Source organism: Triticum aestivum, chromosome 7B (assembly GCF_018294505.1).
Source record: "Triticum aestivum cultivar Chinese Spring chromosome 7B, IWGSC CS RefSeq v2.1, whole genome shotgun sequence".
Classification (NCBI taxonomy): Eukaryota; Viridiplantae; Streptophyta; class Magnoliopsida; order Poales; family Poaceae; genus Triticum; species Triticum aestivum.
Window position 1 is genome coordinate 762774429 of NC_057813.1, and position 26152 is coordinate 762800580.

At 45.7% G+C, this 26152-nt stretch overlaps 2 protein-coding genes across 8 annotated transcripts; both read right to left on the reverse strand.

The window, feature by feature from the left end:
* Window positions 1-18461: 18461 nt before the first annotated feature.
* Window positions 18462-21149, reverse strand: LOC123158848 (receptor-like protein EIX2). Its single transcript, XM_044576673.1, has 4 exons — window positions 20863-21149; window positions 19139-19869; window positions 18771-19063; window positions 18462-18668 (listed from the first exon to the last, which is right to left on the reverse strand). Exons 1-4 carry the CDS (start codon window positions 21147-21149, stop codon window positions 18462-18464), a joined length of 1518 nt encoding a protein of 505 aa, XP_044432608.1.
* On the reverse strand, window positions 20381-24505 carry LOC123155911 (putative disease resistance RPP13-like protein 1). Of its 7 annotated transcripts, none has more exons than XM_044574062.1 (5): window positions 24286-24505; window positions 23043-24110; window positions 21378-22153; window positions 21087-21250; window positions 20381-20988 (listed from the first exon to the last, which is right to left on the reverse strand). In XM_044574062.1, the coding sequence occupies exons 2-4, from the start codon at window positions 24090-24092 to the stop codon at window positions 21238-21240; spliced, it is 1839 nt and encodes a 612-aa protein (XP_044429997.1). In that variant the 5' UTR covers window positions 24093-24110; window positions 24286-24505; the 3' UTR covers window positions 20381-20988; window positions 21087-21237. The 7 variants fall into 7 exon arrangements, with proteins under 7 accessions (XP_044429997.1, XP_044429995.1, XP_044429996.1 ...); XM_044574063.1 differs by lacking the exon at window positions 20381-20988 and having other exon boundaries at window positions 21378-21532; window positions 21619-22153; XM_044574060.1 differs by having other exon boundaries at window positions 21087-22153.
* Between the last annotated feature and the right edge of the window lie 1647 nt (window positions 24506-26152).

The following is a 26152-nucleotide window of genomic DNA, read 5'->3' on the forward strand; positions in this document are numbered from 1 at the left end:
AGCTTCCTCACGTTTTCATCCGCTATAACCCATAGGTCATGTTTACGGACCTATTTTCAGATAGCACATGCAAACTTTCTCTAGATGTGCCCAAAAGTTGTATGCTAGCTGGCCAAATAGTTTACTCTGCGTGCTCGTATTTCAAGTATCTTTCTCAAGGAGCATCTTTCTCTTAGTCCTCATAGCTGCAAAGGACCAGCTCGAGACAGTGTGCCGAAAAAAAAACTCACATCTCGTCATACATAATCTAGTACACTCGAACGTTAGCAGACAACAATGTTGGACGGAGCTAATTAACTAGAGTACATAAAATGGGCTGTCAGGTTGGGTTATTTACCTTAGCTTGTATGCACGTCGGTAGTTGATCCATCCACATGCAGTTTCGCACAGACAACGCGCGAGAGCTAAATATATGCACTTGTCAGAAATAAAGCAAGGCATAGTAAGGTGCGCTACCAGTGAGCTGGATCTGGCTGTACAAAGCAAGTAAGAAAAACTAGCTAGGTATGCAAATACTACGAGTCGGTATGATGATCCAATGGAGATGAATGAACGGAGGTTTGAGAGGTGGAGCACTTAACTCATAAGACAATTAATTGAGCTCCTGTAGTACCTATACACTTCATAGCATTAATTTTTGGTGCCTCCGTTCCTAAATATGTCTTTTTAGAGATTCCAATACAGACTAAATACGAAGCAAAATGAGTGAAGGATCAGCATGCATGATTGAGGGTCCAACCAAGTCCGGCCGTGGCAGATGGAGCTCGGACATAACGTGTAAGGATGCCAATACTAGAGATGATATAATTTCTACCTTGCCAAACTTGGTGAGATAATGATACCACCATGAAGCAGTACTGATGCTTCTTGGTTAAACATGTCAATCACAGGCAAATACTGCAAAACAGCATGTCTTTCAACAAAATCTTGTCAAATGCCTTGTTAACCCATGCAATAGAAGTTGTCCCAAACTTGCCTGCTGAGGAACCTTATTCCGAGACTGACATTTCTTTCAGAGCTAAACTTGCAGCTTCTAGACAAAGATCAGCCTGAAAAAAAAGAACTTGTCAGAACTCAAAACAAATTTGATCTCTGTTGCAGTTAATCACGTCTCTGGTATATGTGTCTGAGTAGTGCACGTATACCTTGCCGACTAGGTTAGCTTTTGGGCTATTTGCTCCTATATATATGTAGCCTAACCCCTGTACTTTGTATCATGGAAAAGTAATACAGAATTACAACAGGCTCGACACGAGCCTGTGGCCATACAATCTCGCGTGCGTTGCTTGTGTCCAATTGATCAAAGCATAGATCGATTGCTAGTTTGCCTACGCACATGTTGTGTGATTGTTCTGGCCAGAAGTACTAGTATTAGTACCACACGTCCAAGGAAGGATAGATTGCTAGCTTGGGGCTAGCTTTACACTGAGGGTGGTCTATCACAAGCCAGCGTTGCTTGGTCCTTGTCTGTCGTCGATCATCACCGTCGTCGGAAAGTACTCGGCGTCGGGTCTGGGCCAACAATCTCATCATGGACTTATGAAATGGTTTTACACTATAACAGTGAAGGACTATACCCATAAAAAAACAACCATGTACAGGCATGTAAACATACACAGCAAGGCACAACAATAGAGACCATGAATGGTCATGGAATCAGGGTTATGAAGTCGTGTATATGAAACAGCACGGTTCATCTCTATTAACCTTATTATTTACTGGTACAGTTTTCAAGTATCATCAGCTTAGATATACGACCATGCAGCCGGGTTTTAATCTCTTGCGAGTTGAGTTGACAACATAATATGTTTCAGTTGACAATATATTTCTCGATTCATTTGAATCATCATTCTTTACACTTGTAGCTCCGTAGGTTTTCTCTCATCTGAACAAGATTCCCTCTATGTCTTGAGGCTTTTGCAGCAGCTGCGGAGATATCACAGCAGTAACATGGATGCTTCCTCCAAACCCCTCTATCTTCTACTGTTCTACTGTATTGATTTTTGTTAACGCTGGCCACCGTCGTGCAAGGGCGGGTACGACTGACTCCCACTGCATAGCTCTTGTCGTCTAGCCCCCAGTCGGTATTCCGTAACCTCTTGTCCCTCCAAGTCCCCCTTTTTCTCCCTGCAGCTGTTAATTTCTTCCGAATCACTTCTATTTCTTGGCACCCTATCCATCTGTGTGGTGTTAACTAACCGTTGATACTTGTATGCTGTCAAATGTTGTCAGTGTGAGTTTATTCTTTCTGTGAGCATTATAATTTTTGGTCAGGCTTGAAAAAGTGGTTCTAGACTTTGCAAGCTTCATTCAGTTCACAGTCTTACTAAGGTGTCTTACTTGTGAGATTTAGTTGTTGTCGGCAGTAGGAGTTTATACCAACTTACTGTAAGTACAAAATACTACTGTAAGTACACAATATTATTTTGTAGTACATGCTAAGTTAGTAGGCACAGGCAAGTTCCACCGCTTCAGACGAACTAACAGAACATATTATTCTGTATAAAGTTCTTGAAGCAAGTAAAGTATGCAGCATGCGCTCCACTTGAAAATGCTGGCTTTTGCTTCAGTCCTGCCCCCTTCCTCCTACATAGATTACGCGTACCGAAAGCTGGTGAGTTAATTTCTTGAAAGTTCAACTGGTGATATAATATGTTTCTTTGTATGCACACTATACGACCTCATCTCTTGAGAGTTAGTGAAGCCCGCTGCCCGCGTGCTCCAAACCCCCTTTTCTTCCTCTGGACCTTGGACGTAGAGCTATGGAGGTATCAATTTATTTTGATTTCTTGGCACCAAGTGTTAACCAGGCGTTAACTGCGAGGATGGTTCTCTAGATAAGATTAGTATGTGGTATCAGGGTGAGTTGATTCTTCGTCTGGGAGCTGATTGTTCATTCAGGTTAAGATGCAGATCAATGACAGGCTGACATGAGCAGTTGCTTATTCAAAGCGTCTCCAAGATTTACTTGAGGAAAAGGTTTTGGTTTTGTAACTTCGCTTTACAAGTCCCTGTGGTTTACTACTAATTTTTATGTTTAATTTAGTAAAATATCACCAGTTAATAACCTTAGTGCTGCATTAATAGCAGGAGCTTATATGGTTTGCACTAAAACTAATCATGTTATGTCACACCTATAAACTACTACAAGCTCTCAAGTATTTTGGACTTCAGATATTAATGGGTTTTGCAGCTCCTGAAAACGGGGACCGGTATGCCAACCTGTATGTCTATGCACTTGTCTACAAGCCTACATCTCTGCAAGAGCTCTAGCCTCAACACGCCGCAGTGGTGGCCTACTTCTTTTGTCTTGCATCCATTGAAGTGGATCAGTCGTGGTTAGCCAGATCAAGTACGGTCGTTCTGGAGTCCGAACGCGGTGGCAGACGTGCAACCCCTGCGATGGCGCTCTGTGACCAGGGACGCAAATATGGCGCGTTGTGCCCCGCCGTGCGAGGCAGCGTGGGTGGGAGGCGGTGGCAGCCCTCGCGGCCGTGGACGTCGGCGAGGCGGAGTGGCATTCTCCGGCGCCCCGTATGGTGCACCAGTCCAGGCGCCGCATCCGCGTCATGATGGATGTCGCCGAGTCGTCCCATGGTTGATCCATCATCGATCTGACATCCGCCGCCACCCAATGGGTTCCGGAATCCGACGAGGAAGAGTAGGGCATGAGAGTCGGCGGCGCCTTAAGCCGGCTCATGTCCCATGCCCTACCCTACCTTGCTGGTGACCGGACCAACAATCTGGGGAGCGCAGCCTGCCGCCGGACGAGCTCCGCTTAAAGATCGCTTTTCGTTGTATGTAAGAATATGGATTTGAGGTTTCTAATTTGAGGTATCCGAATGTGGAATGCATTAGTTAAGGGATGATCGGTCAGTGTCAGCGGACATGCCCGGACACATCCTTGGGTGTTTGAGGGGTCAGATTTGCCAAGTCCGACTGTAGATGTTGTTAGTGGCACCAATCATCCATGTCACTAGCTTCTATGCAGTAGTAAGCAGAATGTTCCGTAAAATTTTAAAAATTCAGCGCATTTACCAAAAATAAACCCCAAGAACGACAAGATAGCATGCATATTTAAAACACAAGTATAATGAGAGTAAACTCAGAAAGAACACGGATTAACAGAAGGAGAAATTTACATATTTAAAACAACTGAGGCAGCATGCATATTTCTAAGCAGATAAGAGAAGATGATAACCATGATCGTTAGTTATCATGAAAAGCAGAGGGATCTTCTTCAACGAGTTTATAAGAACACCACCTAGTATAAGTGGCTTGACAACACAAAAATAAAGCTGCTACAGATTCACAACAAATCACGAAGCACATTTTGGCTAAACCAACCATGTGAGTAAGAACCTCTAAAATGTGTCCATCTCATATGCGTGTAAGTAAAACTACCGAGGATACTCTGCAGACAATATGAACTCTTGTTCCATACTATACCATCTGATCGACATGTTTGTGTTGCTTTCAACTTCTGTAGATGGAAATGCATTATCTAAAGCCTGATCCTTGGATGTGCGTGTGCCTTCAAGTGTCATCTCCACTTGTCTCATCGTCGGCCGATCCTCTCTTCTTAACTTTACGCATGCAACTGCAACAGCGGCCACTTCTTTGACTTCTTTGCCACCTTCCTCGATAACTTGTGGATCTAATATATGGAGCAGATTGTCTTCTTCAAACAAGTTAACAAAATGTTCAACAAGACCAACTTCATCTTCGTCCGAAGACCACGAATATGAAAATGGTTTCTTCCTTGTTAACAATTCTACTAGGACAACCCCAAAGCTATAAACATCACTCTTCTCCGTGAGCCGTCCTGTGTAAAAGTACATAGGATCCCAGTACCCTCTCGTGCCTTGAGCCCTTGTTGCAACACCAGATATATCGAGTGGAATATTCTTTGATGCTCCAAAATCTGCTACTTTTGTTGTGAGAGTATCATCTAGAAGTATGTTAGCAGACTTAACATCTCTATGGATGATAGGTCTTGAAGCGGCTGTATGAAGATATGCGAGGGATTTTGCTGCCTCCATGGCTATCCTCAACCTGTGATCCCAAGACAATGTTTTGGTCCTTCAAGATGAAGATGCTCATAAAGGGTCCCATTAGATATGAACTCATAGACCAACATTGGGACTTCAGTTTCAAGACAACAACCATAGAGTTTTACTATATTTCTATGGTTGATTTGTGATAGAATAACCACCTCATTGATAAACTCGTCGATCTCCTTCTGTACCATTCTGTTTGGCTTCTTGACGGCTACAACATGTTGGTTCAGTAAAATCCCTTTGTAAACTGTACCATGCCCTCCACCACCAACCTGAAGATCTTTGTCAAAATTGTGTGTTGCCTTCTCTAGCTCTTTGAAGGTCATGATCATACTTTCTGCAATACTGGCACTCTGAGAAATCAACTGCTGCAACAACTGACCATGATTTTTCTCGAAGAATTTCCGTTTTAACTTGTTTGCCCTGATATCTTTTATATCTCCCCATTTTGCGAGCACCAGCACTAGGACTACCAAAATGCCTATCGCTACACAGGCGAGTATTTCAAGTACAAGTGAAGTTTTCGCGGTTATGAATTCCTTTTGAGCTGTAGACATAAATTTCAGTAGATAAATGCTAGAGAAATACGCATGCATAATTAACATCACACTGATCAGATTATCACATACCTTCTTTTGTGCACCCACCGTCAACAAGGTATGGGTTGCCGATGTAGCCACCATCACACTGGCAATAGTAGCCTCTGTTCCAAGATATACAATGGCTGTGCTTGCTCGAGCAGATGCCGGTAGCTACCTCCACAGGCTTGGCATTGGCGTCGGCCTCGGGTAAGCCTGCCAGCGGCAACAACGCCCAGTGTAAAACGACAGGAACCATGGGAGCAAACCTTGAGTTTCGTTGAAGCGACTGTAGCCGCAGATCGGAGATGAGGTGGTTGTGGAACCAGCCTTCCTCCGCGATCAGCCCGAATGGGTGCCATGACACGTTTTGCACGAGGTCGGCGAACTCGAAGCTCAGCATCAGCTCGTTGGGCATGCTGTCTATGGACGTGGGGATGGGCGCCTGACAGCAGCCCACGCCGTAGCAGTTCTTGTTGTGGCTGCCATTAATTGCGATCTTTGGCAGGCTCCCGGCGTCACCACCGGAGCAGAAGGTGGCGCAGCCGGTGACCATTCGCGAGCCTTGTAGCAGCGTCGCCTGGACGTTACACCCTATGAGGATGAGCTCGTTGCGGGCTGACAATGAGTAGAGCACCTCCCCGCGGTTGGTGAAATAATCACTAAAACGGAAGGAGAGAAGATCTCTGGAGGTGGCTTGGAGTTGGACGACAGAAACGGAGCTGGTGACGCGCAGTGTGGTGTCCTGGAGGGAGATGTCGAGGACTTGGAAGGCCCCGTGGCTGTCAAGCAGCAGCCGTGCCGTGCCGTAGTCGATCGCAGGTGAGGTTGAAGCCTGGCCGGTAGCAGCGGTCCGGCCCAAGGCCGAAGGGGTACGGCACACTTACGTTGCCGCAGCTTGTGTCGCAGTCCGGCATCCCAATCTTGGGCGCCGCCTCCGGATCAGGTGAAGCGGCGGCGGCCAGCGCCGGCAGCAGCAGCAGCAGCATTGCTGCCATCAACTCCAAGGTTAGCATCATATGCTAAGAGCATGTGGATATATAAGCTGTAGCTACCCTCTTAATCTTTGACTGGTCTCACACCGCCTAAACTTTCGTGTACAGATCGAGTCTCCGCTTGACTGCAGAGACTAATAGTATTTAAGTATTTTTAATAGTACGTACATGAGAATAATGTCTAAAAAGGGCCGAACAGCAATGAGTAGCGAACGTGCCTCCTACTGACTCGGGAGTAGTAAATGGGTAGCCAACGTGACTTCGATTGACCGGACGAACAGGGACTAAATACTAGGATTCTCACGGTTTATAGCCGTAATAGAATGCACCCAGCATTGGTACGGGATATAATACATATAAATGAGTCAAACAAATGGTTAAGATCGTCTTTTAAGGTTAAAATTTACCTTTTCCATATACGTTCAGGCGTGTTTGGACATCAAATGGGCGTTCGACAGGCTTCTCATGGTCCAACCGCGTGGACAATCTAGCCTCCAAAGATCCAGCCCATATGTGAAGAAGAAATATGGTTGTTCAGACTATCTGTCATGTTATCTCTAATGCATAGTCCCAACACAAAATATCCACACACGACGTACCATTTCATTTTTCTGTCGGACCCTCGCCTTTCCGTTTGGTTTCCCACCATACGGAGACATTTCTCGCTAGTTGTCTAGACTATCTGTCATGTTATCTTTAACGCGTGGTACCAACACAAAAAAACCCATCCATGACGAACCATTTCATTTTCCTGTCAAACCCTCCCATTCCCGTTTGGTTTCCCGTCGTAGCGAGACATTTCTCGCTGGTAGTACACTCCTTTAAAACCGGATGTCGCCCACCTCACCTTCACCATGGTGTTCTCTTTCTCTCAAACCGTACTTTCACACATACCGCCTAGAAGAAGGCCCCCGCTCTCCGTCCTGATCCCAACCCCTGTGCCCGTGTCGATCCACCAACGCCATCAAGGGGGATGAAGCGTGCGTCGCCCGTGACCCCCCCCCCCCCCCTAAGCCAAGAAGGTAGATTTGATGTCTTTTGAGCCATTGTCATGTTGTAACAAACATTTGAATGTAGTGCATTACCACGAAACAAAAATACGATGTTCATTGTTGCAGCTGCAACTAATAGGCCACCGTGTCCGTTGTTAACTTAAAAACCAAAAAAATTAGGACTTGATAAAAAAATGAACAGCTCACACATACAATTTGCTGCAAAGCCATCTATAATAAAATGCAATTTTCACATTTAAAAAGATAGAAAAGTTATTCCACTTAGACAGACGTAACTGAACAGAATAACCCAACCCCCATCCCGGTCACTGTTAACCCTTGCCTTTATCACAAAATTCGCTAACGTGTGCTGTAAGTAAGCCAGTGCTCGACACACGTCGGACAGATATTGGATTCTTACGGTTTATAACCATTAATTTCCTCTTCCCATATAATTTCAGGGAAGAGCAGCGTCTTCAAACAGTTTTCATTTAAAGACCATAATCTTAAGTTAATAAAATTTGACTCTCCCAAAATTCTATACGCACTACATTGTGGAACGGAGGACGTACTTGATAAATATAACGTGGTGAAGTGCGGGAAGGGGGGGGGGGGGGCAATACCCCCCTATCCAACCGCATAATATCATTCTCACAAATTTGGAATACATAGTTATGACACTACTACGTTCTCATAGGTTATTGTCTAATTCGTGCAATACTATTTTGTGCATCAGGAGCCTCCTCCATCGAGCAATGGGACACACCTGTAGGCTGTAGTGCCTCAGGCGCCGTCCGGCTCGCCTCCACAACAATGGAACATACCTGCAGCCGCCCCAAAGACTCCTTCTTCCTCGACCTCTTCACTATACTAGGAGCCTCCTTCTTCCTCGACCTCTCCTCCTCCACAACCAAAGAAAGCCCTCAAGAATTACGTCGAGGAGAAGATTGAGAAGGCTTTGGAGATCTTCGGGTACGTTACTATGGGGACTTTTGTCACCTCCCTCGCCGGCTTCATTTTCCTCAAGGCAGCGACAGTCGTCGCTCACCGCCGTGGGGCAATGCAGATGGCTGCTAGGTTGGAGGTGATCGTCAGGCTGTCACATCATCTTCAAGTGGGCGAGAGCAACGCTTGACTGGCAGTGCTAGTGTCAGCATGGTGGATGGCTAATTTGTAGCAGCAAGTGCCCTTGTGGGCTTTTTGAATCATCTTCATCTTCGATCTTAATCTTTGTTGAACGGTCTGATTTTGAACGATCTAGTGTTGGATGTATCATTTTTTATGTTTTCAGTCTTATGCTCTTGACTACCCTTTGAAGTCACCCGTTTAGTGATGTCTTGGTTTGAACTGCAGATGATTCTCTTTCAATTTGGACTTGGCAGTAATGCATATTTTGTTATTTTTAGGTAATATGCACAAGAAAATATCATTCTCATAGATTCGGAATACACAATTTTGACACTACTTCGTTCTCACATGTTATTGTTTAATTCGTATAGTACTATTTTCATTCTCACGTGTTGTTGCACAAGCTGGCTACCCTCCTGGCACTTTCTCCTTTCCCCGGTCTGCTGCTGTCTGTGGTCGGCGTGCATCATGTTCCTTGTTTTCATCTCCTGAACTGGATGCAACTACTACCTCTGATGCTTCTTTTCCCTCCTCTGCAGCCAAGCGGGTGAAATGAAATTAGCATGTTGATATCAAATAGCAGGGAATTGCAAAAGGAGAAAGAGAGTGAACAAACACATTAACAGTTGTGCTAATTTACCTCTAGATTCAATCAAGTGCTTGGCCAGTACGTCCCTTAGCCTGACGGCGTCCTCGCCTGCTGCTTGCCCCACCACCTCCTCCTCCTCCTCCATCCCTGCAATTTCCTCCACCTCCTCCATGTCTATCACTATATTATGCAATATGCAGCACGCATGGATTGTTGCAACAGCTGGACATGAACCAACCGCTCTGTCCAGGATCTTCCAAGTGTCTTTCAACCTCGTGAATGCAGCCATCTTGATAGTTGATGCTGAACAATGTCTCCTGTTGAACTCGGCTTGATGAGGGAAATCTTATGCAGACGGGTAAGATGTGAGAAGCCAGGGGAGAAGAGGGTATCCTGCATCACCAATTATGTATTCCCCAACATCCAAGTCATCTGATAAATTCAGCTTAGTGCCATTCAGCACAGTACCCTCCTGACAGGACTTCAAGAGCAAAGAGTCGTGCAGAATGCTCAATTGGTTCATGCTACCTAATAGCCCCAACCAAATCTTTGCGAACCCCAGATCTGCATCAACGACGACTTGCATTAGCCTGCCGGCATTTTCCTGATGGCCACGGTTATGTGATCCAAATGAGATGTGAGTTGTATGTACAACACCGCAACAGTTTGGCAGGCCATGTATCTTGTCAAACATACGCTTGATCTTCTTCATTTTAGCGGAGTCAGGCCAATATATGTGGTGAAATCCTCGCTACCACATAGCCTCAAAAAACACCTGAGTTACCAGCAAGACAGTTGATTCGTACACACCAACAGAGGATCCTACGGTAACAGCAGTTACTAGAGTTCAACATTCTCAGAGCGACAACTACTCTGTCTTGCAAAGACGGCAATCTCCCATCAACAAAGGTGTGATCTCTTGCCATCATATCTTCGAAAAATGGGATCGTCACCAAGTGGCAGATGTAACTAAAGGTACCTTTTTTCATTTCGTACAGAGACTCAAATCCTTGTGCGTCCACCATAGAGGAAGATAAGGTTTCTGCATGGAAAGAAAAACACAAAACTGGTTCAATGATACTCTAGATAAGTTAAACTCGAGAAAACCTGGAAGAACAAGTTAGAAGATAAATACTTGGCAACATGCACTACGAAGGTACAGAATATATCTGGTCATCATGCAGTATATATGAACAAAAGACAGAAGATAAAATCAAAAGAATTTATAAACTTCCAAAAAGAGTGCTCAAATAAATTAAGACAAAGCTTGTACGTATGTTTGATCTTCTGTACCTTCAAATATGGTAGAGCTGCTAACATTTGAATCCAACTTGTAGTTGTCTCCTCTTGAGTACAAACGTACCATTTTCTTTGGTTGTCTCCATCACGTGCATATGCCTTGACATGCTCCACTTGGCCGAACTTGTCCCACTCAATGCCGGATTACTATATATCCAAATCACACAAACATCAATTTTTATATAAAATTTCATGAACAAGAGGCTCACCACAAGGTGGTGCCGGCGACGGGACGGTGCGGGCGATCGACGGTGGTTACGACGGAGATTTAGAAGGCACTAAGTAAACCACACCTACATATGCAAACTAAGTGTTATTTTGACCTCAAATTGCATATAAATCAAATACTACCACATATAATTCCTCCCAAATTACTAAAACCCACAATTAATCACTATATAAACCAATGCAAGAGCTAAGCTAGCAATGAGAGATGAAAGGACAAAGTTGCTAACCATGGTGATCATTTGAATGGATGGGGGCCTGCAAATCTTGACAAATTTGGGGCAAATTTTGTGATGAACTCGAGAGGAAGGAGGGAAGAACAGAGGAGAGGGAGAGGGGAAAGGGGGAAGAACAGAGTGCGGGTGGACGAAGGGTTTATATAGGACGACCTTTAGTACCAGTTCATGCCACGAACCGGTACTAAAGGTGCTGGAAGGGCCCCACTCTGCCAACATCCTGCCACCACTTTCTTTAGTACCGGTTCGTGGCACGAACCGGTCCTAAAGATTCGCCACGAACCGGTATTAAAGAGCTCCTCCTGCCTAGCTGTTGGAACCGGCACTAATGGACACATTAGTGCCGGTTCTGTTACAAACCAGGACTAATGTGTCTCACATTTGACCCTTTTTCTACTAGTGCCATATCCTTCATGGGAAAGATATCTTCAAAGAAAGTCGCATCATTCGACTCCATGATCGTACTGACATGCATGTCAGGTACCTCAGATTTTACAACCAAGAATCTATATCCAATGCTAGAAAAAGCATATCCCAGGAAAACACAATCCACAGTTTTGGTCCCAGCTTCCGCTTCTTTGGAATTGGCACATTGACTTTCGCCAAACAACCCCAGGTTCGTAGATAAGAGAGCTTTAACCTTTTCTTCTCCCATTCCTCGAATGGAGTTATCTCTTTGTTCTTTGTGGGAACTCAGTTTAGGACATGACAAGCAGTCAATATCGCCTCCCCCCAACATGCCTTGGAGAGACCCGATGTGTCTAACATGGCATTAACCAAATAAGTTAGACTACGGTTCTTTCTTTCGGCCACCCCATTTGACTGAGGTGAGTAGGGAGGCGTCCTCTCATGGATTATACCATGTTCCGCACAAAAAGCATCAAATTCATTGAAAAAATACTCTCCACCACGGTCGGACCTAAGCCCCTTGATTTTTCGATCAAGTTGGTTTTCCACTTCAGCTTTATAGATCTTGAAAAGTTCAAAGCCTCATCCTTAGATTTCAGAAGATACACATGGCAGTATCTAGTGGAGTCATCAATTAACGTCATGAAATATTTCTTTCCACCTTTTGTCAAAACACCATTCATTTCACATAGATTTGAATGTATAAGTTCTAGTGGTGCAAGATTTCTCGTCTCCGCAGTCATGTGAGACTTACGAGGTTGCTTAGCTTTCACACACACTTGACACTTAGATCCCTTGACAGTGGTGAAACTAGGGATTAAGTTCAACTTCGCTAGTCGCGACATGCAACCAAAGTTAACATGATAAAGATGTGAATGCCACACATTTGATTCACTATTGTTGCAAATATGATTAACAACTTTATTGCAAACGTCTGATAAGGATAAACAAAACAGGCCTCCTGACTCATAGCCTTTACCAACAAAGGTTCCATACTTGGATATTACAAATTTATTTGACTCAAAGACAAGCTTGTAGCCATCTCTACACAGAAGAGATCCGTTAACAAGATTTTTATTGACGGAGGGGACATAATGCACGTTCTTTAGCCGCACAATCTTCCCCGAAGTAAACTTTAGATCGACCGTGCCAACACCACGAACAGAAGCACTTGAACCGTTTCCCATTAGCACGGTTGAAGTCCCTGCTATCTGATAAGACAAAAACATGGAAATATCACCGCATACATGCACATTAGCACCCGTGTCAATCAACTAATCAGGAGAATGACATACTGAAAGAATAGTGGGAAGTATACCATACCCAGCATCCTTCATGTCAATGTCTCCGATGACAACATTAGCGGTCTTGCCGCCTTTCCTAGGATGACGCTTGTCATAGCGATTAGGACAACTAGAAGCCCAATGATCAGGATCTCCACACACATGACAAGCACCTTTCTTCTTGTCACTCTTCTTCTTGAAGTTCGTGTGTTATACAGCCTTGTTCTTCCCATCAAACTTTGCTTTACCATCAAGCTTGCCCTTGTTCTTGAACTTGTGGGACTGGAAGTTTTTCTTATGTACCAGATTGGCACTAGATCCTCCCTCAATACCTCGAGCACGTGTGTCCTTTGCTCTCGCCTTTTCTTCCACATCAAGAGTACCAATGAGATCCGAGACGGAAAACTCCTGTCTCTTATGTTTCAGTAAGTTAGCAAAGTTCCTCCACGAAGGAGGAAGCTTAGTGATGATACCCCCGGCAAAAAACTTGTCCGGTAGGATACAATTGAAGTGCTCAAGTTCTCTAGCAAATGACTGTATCTCATGAGCTTGCTCAACCACGGAGCGCTCTTCAGTCATCCTATAGTCATAGAATTGCTCCATGATGTACAGCTCAGTGCCAGCATCCGAGACCCCAAAACTTGGCCTCGAGTGCATCCCACATATCTTTTCCATTATCAATTGACGCATAAGCATCAACTATGTTCTCACCAAGAACACTCAAGAGAGCAGCCTTAAACAAAGTATCCATTTTCTGAAAAGCTTGTGCCTGTTGAGCATCAAGTTCTCCTTCAGGTCTACCAAGAGTGGCGTCATAGCAACTCATGGTTTGAAACCATAAGACTGCTCTCACGCGCCACCTCTTATAGTGGATACCCTCAAACATAGGAGGTCTCATGGAAGCAGCAAAACCATTCGAGGTAAATTGCCTATCATAAGGTTTTTGGATTGTTGGAAATATGAGCAATTTACCGAATGATTTTATTAACAGAAATACTAGATAAAGCATGACTAGTATAGCAGTGATAAAACAAGCCATGTGATTTGAAAAAGAGAAGGTAAATAATAACTGCATATATGAGCTAGAACAGATCATCTTTTGAGCAGACAGTAGATCAAGATGCATATATGAAGTAGAGCCTAACATGTCTAGGGCAAACACTAGAAGAAGGAACTGTTGCATGATTTCTAACAGGAGAGATAAGAACACGTACTGGACAGCAGTCGGAGCAGAGGCACTGGACTTGGGGTCGGTGTCCTCCATGTCGTCGAGGAGGTTGTCGACGTCCGGAAAGTAGTCGTCGGAGTCCGGGGCGTCCGTGACGAAGAAGTCAGTAGTCGCGCAGAGCGCTCCCCAAAAACCTTAATTATCACCCTTCTCCCATACACGACTCAAAAGGTGTGGTTTCGGAGGCCTACTGTCCTGACCTACGGTGCACGCCGCAAGCTGGGATGAGGAAGAACGTAGCAGCAGCGCAGTGCTCAGGAACTTGTGGCGAGAGGAGGAAGAGATTCTGGTGTGTCTCTCTGGAGAGGAGCGACCTGAGGTGAAGCAACGGAGGGAGACAAAACTAGACACGCAGCACGCGAAGAGGTGCGTGGCAAAAATTTAGACATCGACTCGGCTCATTCCCGCGATCGTGGCGTGGCGTGCGGAGGAGGAGGAGCACGCGTGGATGTCCCTCTTGTTCTCATGCTCATACATGTAGGGAAAGAACCTCACTTATAAAGAGGTCCAACCTCCAGGCACTTGGTGAATCGTTAGATTAATCAACACTTCTCTTTTATCACAAAATATATAATGTTAATGAGCCCTTGTCTTCCATCTCAACTGAGTACCTGTTTCATTTTCTGAAGAAGAACAACATGTGCGTAGCCGCAATCAAACAGGCAACTTCAACTCTGCTATCTTCTCTATTGTGAGTTGGATTGCAGGACCGTCGGCAAAGGCCAGCGAGTTTGTTTCAGGGTCAGATTGACTGGCAAGGCCGAGGACAAGTTTATTATTTGGATGCCCCCCTCCCCAACCTGAACCTGGTCATCTTTTTTCTTGGCTGGTTCTCACTCTCACACTACAATATTTCACCAAGAACGCTGTAAATTTCACTGAACCGAGTGACAACAAACCGAATTCTCATGTATGATTTGCCATCTCCATTGCCTTTTTACTTCCAACACTCACATATCAATTTATTCATTTATTCCACCACAAGGCAATCATCATCAACCCCAAAGTCTTGCGGAGCTGGCGGCATTACTCAACGTTCAACGTTCAGGGGCGACAGAAGGTTACTTATCCTGTAGCGGCTTGTCAAACCAACTGATTAATATGTTAAGTGGATGACTGTCGGTTGGGTTCCCCGGATGTATATAAACGGCATTCACTGTTCTAGCCAAAAACATTCCAACCATCGTCCCAACATGACTGCCCGCGTTCAAGCCATGTTTGCTCTGCTCTTCCTACAGTCGAGGCTTAGCTCTTCGTACGTGCGGCGACCGCGGAGGCCGCTGAGGCGCTGCCTGGTGGCACGGCGGCGCAGCACGGCGTGGCGGCGTTGAGGCTCTGCATGGCGGCATGGAGGCCGCGGCGGCCATGGCGCGGTGGCCGGGAACGTCGACAACAAGGGACGCAGCGCGGTGGCCACGGTGCGGAGGTTGGGCGGCGTGGCTGACTTCATCGCGTGCGAGGGCGGCCGGCAACGAGTTCAAGGCGATTGTCGAGGACGAGCTATGTCAAGATTAGGAGGGAAATTGTCAGCCATAATCTTGATTTAGCACGATCCGTTGGCGCAAGTCGTTGTGCTCGCCGAAACTCCGCGCATGAAGTTGGGCAGCCAGACGTGCAGCAGTTTTTGGCGCGTGGAGAAGCTCTGTCTTGCGGCCGTTGAGGAGCTGCTCAAGTGCTGGAGCCATGCATGTAGCTAGCAGTAGTTTGTTACTGCATGTGCGTGTGCATGCATAGTTGGTTAGGCAGGCGTGGGTTAGTTGAGTTAGTGGCCGGTGCATGGTGTCTCGGTCATGCGTGCGTGCGTCCGTGGTGACCTTAGGCGTGGTAGCTAGCTAGGTGTGTGTGCGCGTTGGGTATAAAAACCCATCCCCTGTGTATTGGTTGATTGTGCCAGTATGAGCCGAGCCTAGGAGCCAGAGATGAGGTAGTCTCCGCCAGAACCGTGATATGCGCCCGGTCGGTTGTGAGAGAGCTCCTCTGGATAGGCTGCAGTATGTTGCCGCGCCCGGATATCTTCATTTGTGCGAGTGAGAGAAAGAGAGCGACAACAACAACTGCCGTGGACGTGTTAGTCACAAGTAACGTTGTACATGGTACAGAGCAGAGCCGACTTAGACATGAACTTGCTAATCTCACCTTGCTGAATTAATTAACAGTTGTGGTTGCAGAGTCGGCGAATCGTTAGATTAATCAACACTTGTCTCCCATCTCAACTGAACCCCCGATCGATTTTACGAAGAACAACAACATGGGTGGAACTTCAACTCTGCTCTCTTCTTTCTTGTGAGATCATGGCAATGCAATGTCAGTTAAAGGAAGGGGGGACACTTCATGTATGCCAGCGAGTTTGCTTCAGACAGAGTCAGACCGACGAGGACAAGGTCGACGCCGTCGTCTGTGGCACCATTACACAGTTCGGGCCTTAGGTACGAGCGTTCTTTTCTTCTGAATCCAGTTTCGTCGGTGTAAACTAAACATACATTCACTCCACATCCATATGATCCAAGACCATCATGTACACTAGAACCCGAAGGCTTGCAATGCAAACAAGCAGGATGCCAACTTCCACACATCACCCAGTTCATCCAAAATCAAAGAACAGACAATTACACACACGCAATCGACTAGTATTTGCCCCCCGCGTCGCTCCCCGTGCGGGCGACTCGGGCGGCCCCCCAACCCTAGGCTAGGGCCGCCGCCGGCCACCCACCCCTCTCTGCCGCTGCCGGAGGACGTCGCGGGGCAAAGCCGCGCGGCTGACGGCGGCGGCAGGGATCCTTTCTCGCGTCTTTGGGCGGCTCTCGGGCACGGGCGGGGGGTCACTTGTTGGCCGGCGCGTCGATCTGCGAGCGGGGCCTGGTCCCGGGGGCTTCCGGCTTCAGCAGCGACGTCGTGGGGCTTCGCGTGCGGGCGCGGAGCTGTGAGTAGGTGGCTTTGGGTGGAGGCTCGGGGCGCGGGGCCTCGCGCGCGTGGGGCCCGGCGATGCTCGCTGGCTCGGCTACGGCATTCCGTGGCTGGCGGCACTGGTGTGGAGGCTTGGGCGCGCGCGGCTGGCCGGGTGACGCACCGTGCGCGGCCGGTGCCGGCCCTGCTGCCCCCTGTTGCCCCAGATCTGGCGGGCGTCGGTGTTTCTCCTGCATCCCTCCCCTCGTTCGCGTCTGTGCGGTGCTGGTCCTAATGGCAAGATCTTGTTCTGGCTAGTCCAGCTTGTACGGGGGGAGGGGAGGTGGAGGGAGTCCCAGGATCCACGGCGACGGTGCTCTGCCCCATTTTCGTGGTAAGTTGGGGGTGCTCTTCTCCTCTCTCGTGGCCTGCGACGGCGGCCGGAGGTGTGCCATGCTTGGATCTTGAGGCGATTTGGTCGTGTTTGGCTCCTGGAGAAATCCTTGCAAAAACTGTTGTTGATGCCGGTGACGGCGGCACCATTTTTGTGTAGTTCACCCCCTTGGGGGCGTTGCTGAGGGGTCCAGTTCACCCAAATCCCTCGATAGTGTCTTCGGGCGTAAGCCCAAGATCTTGTTTTGCTAGATCGGACGACGACGGCGTCAGGTTCGTCGCTACTTTCTTGGAGGCGTCGTCTTGGGGACCATGGCTGTTGGTGGTAACCGACGGCTTGCATGGGGGGCGGTTGTTGGTAGAGTGTGGTTGATGTTAATGGTGTTGCGGCCGGCTTTGGGGTCGACGGTGGGTCCGTGCTCTTCTTCGGCGATGTTCATGCTCGAGTGCTTCTTGGCGAGTCTCCGCTAGGCGGTGCCCTGCGATTTCGCCGGTGGCACACAGGTGCCGTGGCGTTGTCTAGGCCTCGCGTGTCCTTTCGAATGTACCCCCTACACGGGTGGTGTTGTGGCGTTGTGCAGTCTCGGATGCGCGGTGCCTTTCGATTGCGTCTACGGTGCAGTGCCGTGGTTTGGTCTGCTTGGCGATGCCCCTCAACAACGCCGGTGACACATAGATGGCGTGGCGTTGTCTCGGCCTCGCGTGACCCTTCGAATGTGCCCCGGGATGCATGTGGTGTCGCGGCGTTGTGCAGTCTCGGTTGCGTGGAGCCTTTCGATTACGTCGACGGTGCAGTGCCTTGGTTTAGTCTCGGCTGGCCGATGCCGTTCGATTACACCGGCGGTGCTCTTTGTTGTGTTGTGTTGTGTTGTGTTTTCCCTTCTTGTTCTCCCCTTGCTGTGTGTGTCGTCTTGTGTGTCATCGGTGTGTTGTGTTGTTTTATTTTATCTCCCTGTACCTCTGGTTCACTTGAGCCCATCTTGTGAGGATGCAAAGCCTTATAGGCAAATGAACACAATTCAGGTGGGGGAGTTCTCTCCCTCCCCGGTGAAAATTCAAAAAATATATCAAAGAACATTCATGCACAGTGATAAAACATGCATATGCCATGACAATTCTCGATGAATAAAAGACCATCATAACAATGTAAAAAGAAAACTGAACCTAAGCTAAGACAATTCTCGACATGCATATGCCTCTAATTTGATTATTTGCAAGCAACAACTCTTCCAAAAGTGGAGCTTTGAGGTTTGATGGCAATGACCCTGAGAAAGAGTTCGAGGACAGGTTCAAACGGGATATGTTTATTGGGAGCAATGGGACTTGACCTGTAAGCTTGTTGGACCCAAGGTATATATGGTCAGCTACCATGTGCTGTAAATTTTCTGGTACTGGTTTCGTTTTTTTAATAATATGAGCCGTATGCATCTTTCTGATGCAGAGGCTAGGGTAACCCCCTTTTCGGAAAAAAATGTGTTGTAAATTTTCTGGTAATGAGCCATGCAACTTGTTTCCTGCTGCATGTAAGAATGAAGCTTGGGAAAATGTCACCCAGAACCAATCAGGAATAACATCATCCAGGTTTGAATTTCCAAGAACAAGAACATCTATGCCAGATTGCCATTTGAGCCACTCTGGAAAATGAGGTCCAAGATCGCATGAACGAAAACTAGCGAACTTCAATCTAAATGGAGGAACCCATTTTTGGTTGATAGCTAATTTCAAAGAGTTGTATGACAAGTCTAGATACTCTAAATTCAATAGTCCTGCCAAATCCTCCTCTATGAGCACACTATTTAATTTATTATAGTTGAGGTCTAAATGCTTCAAATTACCCAAACTTGCAAAATGTTTTTGCAAGAGCATACCATTGAAGTTATTGTAGATGAGGTCCACAAACTCCAAATTACCAAGTGCTCGAACTCCTATGGGTAGAGGGCCAGTCAACATGTTGGAAGATGCTTGAAGAACACTGAGATTTGTCATGTTCCCAATCCAAACGGGTAGATTTCTGGTCATATTTGTTTCGGCTAATGACAACTCTTGCAATGTATTCTGTGAGCACCTTGGCAGTCGATCTAGGAACTCACCCATGTTTGCATTAATGTTGTTAGCATCCAATTTCAGTACTTTCAGATCACACAGATCTTCTAAATTGGTTGGTAGCAAACCCTCAAGATTGTTCCAACCCAAGTTTAAGACCTGAAGGGACTTCATGTTTCTCAGTTCATTGGGAATGGACCCATTCCAGCCACAACCAATGAGGTAGAGCTCCTTGAGGCTTGTAAGGTTGCAAATCCAGTTGTGCTTGAATGAAGTGCCAAAGAAGTAGTTACGAGGCATATCAAGGACCTCGAGATGTGTGAGGTTGGACTTGGAATGTAAATTACTAGCACACACGGTACTACTAAGGCCACAGAAAACCAAGCGGGGCACTTTAAGAGAAGGGAGCATGTTAAACATGTGAACCCAATCCCTCGTAGGACTAAGATCCACAAAGCTCAGGTCAAGATGAGTCAACACAGAGAGGCGTGGCAACCATGCAAGATCCACCAAGTGGACCTCATCTCTCCTGCCAACAAGCTCAGTGATCCTCTCATGTTCAGACGATTGCCGTAGATATCCACATCAATGTTGCGGAGGTTGAGCTTGATTACAAGGCCAGTACGGTTGCCGCATCGAACACCCTTCCATTGACAACAGTCGTCGCCATGGCGCCATGACGAGAGATGGCCAGCAGGGTCGAGGAGGCTTGCCTTGAAGGACAGGAGCGCATGCATCTCGCTCACTGCTAAGGCAAGCCTCTGATACAGTCGCTTGACCATGCATGGGAAGTGGATCCTGCTTGGGAGATGAGGAAGCAAAGGAGTAGCGCAGTTGCTCGAAGGAGGAGCGCGAGCTTGGTCAGGTTGGTCGGAAATGGCAGACGGAGAAGACAGTGGAGTGGAGCGAGCAGCTTATGTCTATCCCTCCACAAGCATCTTAATTAAGCATCTTAATTACCATTCATTTATTTATTCACGAGAAAGCATAGTTTCATACCGCAGAATGTTCTGGAATTGTTTTTATGTGTACAGTATATGTGCACGAATTTTCTTCAATATTTGTATTTATATGTGTTGTATAAAAAGGATAAATACATAAACCAAAGTGGACATGTATTTTTTGCTTCACGTACATAAATAATATTTTCAAAGCCCTTGCATTGGAGGCAAGGCCTTGAGGAATATGCCTCAGTCTGCATTTAATGAGCACGAGTTTCTCCAAACGATGCATGGCTTGTACTTGCTCCTCCCACTCCCACTCCTCCCATTCCACCATTCCGTCCAAGATCATTGCATTTAAGCTCGGAAATGAAGCTGATGCCGCCTGCAAGAATCCAGTCCCCACATGTTTGATGCATGGAGCACGAGAGACCTGTAGAGCCTGCAGACTAGGGAGTTGGCACAACGCATTGGGAAGTTTTGTGCAACAAGCCAGATCTTCAAAAAATATAGTCTTCAAGTTGTCGAGGGGCACCATTGATGTGGACATCATCCAGCTCGGGAGTTGCCGGCCAAAATACCCCTTGATTCCAAGTATTTCTATACCAGGTGGAGGGCTGAGCTTATCAAAAACCTTCTCAATTCGTTGTTGCTCTTTCTCAGAGACACCTTCCTTCTCTTTGACCAACCCATCATCTCCGAGTTTACTGGTGCAGTTCAAGATTAGCCTGATAAGATGCATCTTCTCGTCGAGCATAGCATTAGCAGCATACGAGGTAGTGGGTACATTCTCTAATTCACTTACTTCAAGAACTCTGAGTTTGGAAAGAGGCCCCAACTCATCCAAACTGCACCAATCACCATCCATGTGGGCTCGAAACATAGTTAGTCTCCTCATATTTGTCAGATTATAAACCGTCTTGGTACCATACTTGCTTTGGGAAGTGAAAGTAACCTCAGTTGGCCAAGCTTCACAATGTTATCAGGAAGATTCACCAATTTATTACATTTATCCAGGACAAGGAATTGCAATAGTTTCATCTTGCCAATGTTCCATGGAAGTACAGATATATCAGCATTTACTAGTGCTACATACCTCAGGTGCTTGAGTTGATGCAATGATGCAAGCAATAGAGCCACATCTGCAGATTCTATATGTAGAGTCCGCAAACTAGAAAAAGTAACCAATGAATCACCAGGCATCATCTTAATCTCGATTGTTAATATCAATGTTCTCATTGATTGCTGCGCCTGTAGAGATTTCCAATCAAGTTCACCTGATACTGACAGGTTAGTTTCTATAGACAATCGAAGAAACTTTTGTGAACCGAGTTTACCAAGAATATCATTGTCTATGTCTTGAGTTACGAGGGCTTCATCTTTAGTCATATACTGAGCAAATGAGCGAACAACATCATGCATGCTGCAAAACCATATATTAGCATACGATTTATCTGGCTCTATAAGGTTCCTAGATACCAACTCCATGTAGTAATTTCTTCCCAATTCTTCTAAATCACTATAGCTTCCATGAATAAATCCTTCGCTTATCCACATTGCCACGACTTGCTCCATATGAAAACTTCTACTTTTAGGAAGAAAAGAATAGTATAAAAAGCACTGCTTCAGGTACGAAGGCATATATTCATAGCTTAAGTATACTATCTTGTTGAGATCATCGGGCATTTTAGTTGTTGACCATTTAGAATCATGCAAAACCTGCTGCCAGTCACGACGTAGCCCCCCTTTTTCACGCAAGATTCCTCCCATCACTTTAACAGCAATTGGTAAACAACCACATTTCTGTATAATTTTCAGTCCGATATCCTTTAGCGTATAGATGTGGTCTTCATCTATCTCACTTGAGCATACCTACGAACATATATTTAATTAACTATGTGTGTGTATAACATGCATACTTTATGCCAAGAAAACAAAATTTCCTTCCTTTTCTTTTTACAAGATGGAACATACTGCAAGAAGAATATACTTTAGCACTACTCTCCCATCACTGTTATAGGAAGTAACTCCAAATTTAGTAGAAATCGTATATTGTTTTATTCATTTTCATATTTTATGGTAATATGAAATTATCTAATCTCTCGAGTGTCTATAATGCATAATACTATGCCAAACATTAAGTACTAAATTTGTGTGCAAATTCTCTAGCAAAATTACTGCGAACTTCTGGTCTAGTCATTTTCGTGTTATATTCTTTTTTTTTGTCTTGGCAGGGGTTCACCGAGATTGTTATTTTTTTGTCTTAAAATAACTTTTAATTTATATTATGTCCTATGACACTGTTGAGTAGCTGAGCACTTAGATCTTCATCTCATATGTTGGAAACCGAGACTGGATATTGACAGAAGGTTACTCACTACATGAATATACGACCCATGTCTCTTCAGTGGTAGAAATGATACATATGTCATTATCCAAATTTCTATTTATTTCTCAAGCTTGATTAAACAAAATCTAGGTGTCTTTGAGTGTGTCTCAATTAGTGTTGTGGCATATTTCCTTGTTTAGCGCCATGCTTTGTTGGCACTTGCAAATTAATCTTAGCCTTACAAAATTACCGACAACCTCTTACCTCCAAGAGGTAATAGTACATAGAAGTCACTAAATTACACGTAATTAATGGCTCATTAATTTGGGAGCATCCTAACATTTCTCTTAATAAACCACATAGAACTGTTAATACGTAGATGGAGATAGATTATTCACCTACTGAAAGATTAGTATTTAATTAAGTACATACCTGATTCTTGAGCAATGACCAAGCATCTTCAGGAACTAATATGTCGACATGGTGGTACGGCCAGATAGCTTTCACCCCTTGGGCAACACCTTCATCTCTGGTAGTGACAAGGACTCGGCTGCCTGAAGCAGCATCATTGACTAAGGGTATTTTCAGTACGTCATTCCATGATCTATGGTTCCACACATCATCAATTACCAGAAAGGTCTTGTGGTCAATCAATGTGTTCTTGAGGGCTTCATGAAGGCTGGTCTTTGCACTTTCAGGTGGCTGGGCATCTCCCCCGGCTTCGATGATGGCCCTTCTCAGCAGACCAACATCACTGAAGTTTTGGTTGACGCTCAACCATATCTTTTTGCTGAATTCACCTTGGATTGCCTCGTCATTGAAGACCTTCTGGGCGAGGGTGGTTTTGCCGATGCCACCAACACCTACGATAGCGACCACCATGATGCCATTGTTGACATCCTTTCCCGCCTGCATGATTTGGGCCACCAATGCTCTTGTGTCTTCTTCAATCTTGTCTCCAACAATAGCCGACCGGTCAAAGTCCCCTACTGTCTCCCGACTTGGATTACCATGGCGAAAGCCATGGGCGTTGTTGTTATGATCCTCATAAGACCCGAGATTGACGAAGTTGAAAGTAGCACTCTGTTCTTTGATGTAGTCGAGCCTCATGTTGAGCTTTTTGATGCGGGTGCCGATCTCATGAGCATGGGATGGATTCTGTATGCAGAAGAGCAAGGGGTTGAAACACCCCGCGTCTAGAGTAGTAGATGATCCACGCTCCATGGCCTTGAGCTGACAGAGGTCGAGGATGTCGGTAGCTTCATACATGGCACGCTTGAGCTGCCCCACCCACTCTTGAACAGTCTCATCGGTGATGTTCCTCCTATCAGCATCAGCCAAGAAGTTTTTGAGATCCCGGAGCTTGTCGCCCATCTTGTCGATCTCGCAGGAGACGCCCAGCATCGTCCCCACACCATCTGCTGCTAGCTGCGCGAGCATGTTGCCCACGTAGGATGCAAATGCATCCAGCACCATCGCCATTGTCTTTTGCTAGCTTTTCTGCAACAATTAAGGTAGTGTGAAATGTAAGTTTTTCTCAAAAAGAATGATCGAATAGGAGTTGAAATTTAAGTAGAAATAAAAGAAGCTTAATTAGCTTGGTGTAGTTTATCAAAAATAGAAAACAGATTGGCTAGTTGTAAATTAAAGATGCAAACAAAAAAGCTTGAACTACCTCAGCTTAGCTCGGGAGAGCAATTCGATCCTGGTGAAGATGCGACGTCCTCAGATGGAGAGGAATTTGTAGCTCGAACAATTTGTCGATCTCAAACGAAACAAATCGCCTGCACTAAGCTGCCGGAGCCTGAGAAGAAGCTCTGTCCCGCGGCGGTCGCCTCCTCTGGCGGGCAGCAGCGCTCTTCAAATCGTACGAACGTGGTCTCTGCAGCTCTTGCTTGGCCTTTGTGAGCCGCTTACATTAATAATGGGGATGAGAAGGGAGAGGAAAGCACAATGATCGACCCCATCACATCTCGTAATAATGCGAGATAGCTGCAGTCATCTACCCCTGACTATTCGCTAGCTACTACATGATGTGAGATAGCTGCAGTTATCCACTCGTGTTTATTAGCTAGCTGCATGATGTGACATAGCTGCACTCATCCATTCCTTATTGCATAATTCATCTTTTTAATTACAACTATATATAGCGTGAAGGAGCACGTTGGGGTGTGGGTACAAGCATAATTGAAGATAGAAGAGTATTATAGAGGTATGCAAAGAAACGTGGGTGAAGAAGGCACGTTCGTACCAAAAACGAATGCAAATTATAAAAGTAAACGTTCGAGTCCTCTGGCGTGTTTTGCAGGCGGTCTTCAAAGGCATCGTCTCCAGCTTACTCTTCATCTTTGTGGCGGCAATCTGTTTTGTGGTTCACTACCTTCGGCGTCCTCTTTGGCTTTGACTGAGCTTATCGGTTGAGGCCTCAACAATGTTTTTATGACGGTGATTTGGAGGTCTGGAGGCAGCATCAGCAAGTGTTGGAGGAAGATGTCGTTGATTTTCCAAAGGACCCATGTGCAATTGTTTTTCAATGATAGTTGACGAAGCATACTGATATAGTTGGTATATTGTCCTGGTTGCGCCGTAGGGTTTGGTACGCACGCCGGTACGGTGAGTTACCCTATTTGCAATGTTATGGTATCGTGATCCTTTGACGGCACCTCACATGTACCTGTGTCTCTCATGGTGATGGTCCTTTTGTCTACTAATTAGGTCGGCCTTCTCCTCGGCGTATTTTTTTCTCATCCTTTGTTGCCCTTGTTACCTGTACGTTTTGGCCCGATTTCCCTCACAAACGAGTCAACTTGTTTAGGTTTTTTATTCGATTTTCCTTATAAACTAGCTCATAATTTTCTTGGAATGAGATCAAATTTAGGTTGGCAGTTCTCCCCCGGTGACTGTTCAAAAAAAAATTAGTTGGTGGTTAGCAGTCACCATCTACACGGGCACTATATCAAGCAAATAACTCTCCCACCTTCCTTTACTCTTAACTCTTTTTTCTCTTTATTTTGTGTCTTTGAATTGTAGTGCATGCAGTGCGGCACATGGAACAAGAAAATCAATGTTTGTTGGAAAAATATCCATCAGTGGGGTTGTGTAAAACGTTGCATCTGGTAACTCAAACCAAACCCAAATAGTTTGCAGAAGAAGAAAAAGTCTAAGCCACCAAATGGCGCGCATCACATTACATGAGCCGAGCATTCAAGGGAGATTAACGACTTGATTGTGGACATGGGGCTCAGCACGCTCATGGACAACGTTTTCATGGCAGTTACGAACCGAAGCAATTTGTTGTTACTTTCTTTCGAGGGGGATAAAATATGTTACCTAACCTACACTAGTAGATAAAGGGGCTTTTGTCCCGGTTGGTAAGGCCCTTTAGTCCCGGTTTTTGAACCGGGACTAAAGGGTCGTTACTAATGCCTCTCCCCTTTAGTCCCGGTTCTTAAACGAACCGGGACTAAAGGCCACGGCCACGTGGAGCTCCACCTTTATGATTTTTTTTTGATTTTTTTTGATTTTTTTTATTTTCAAATTTC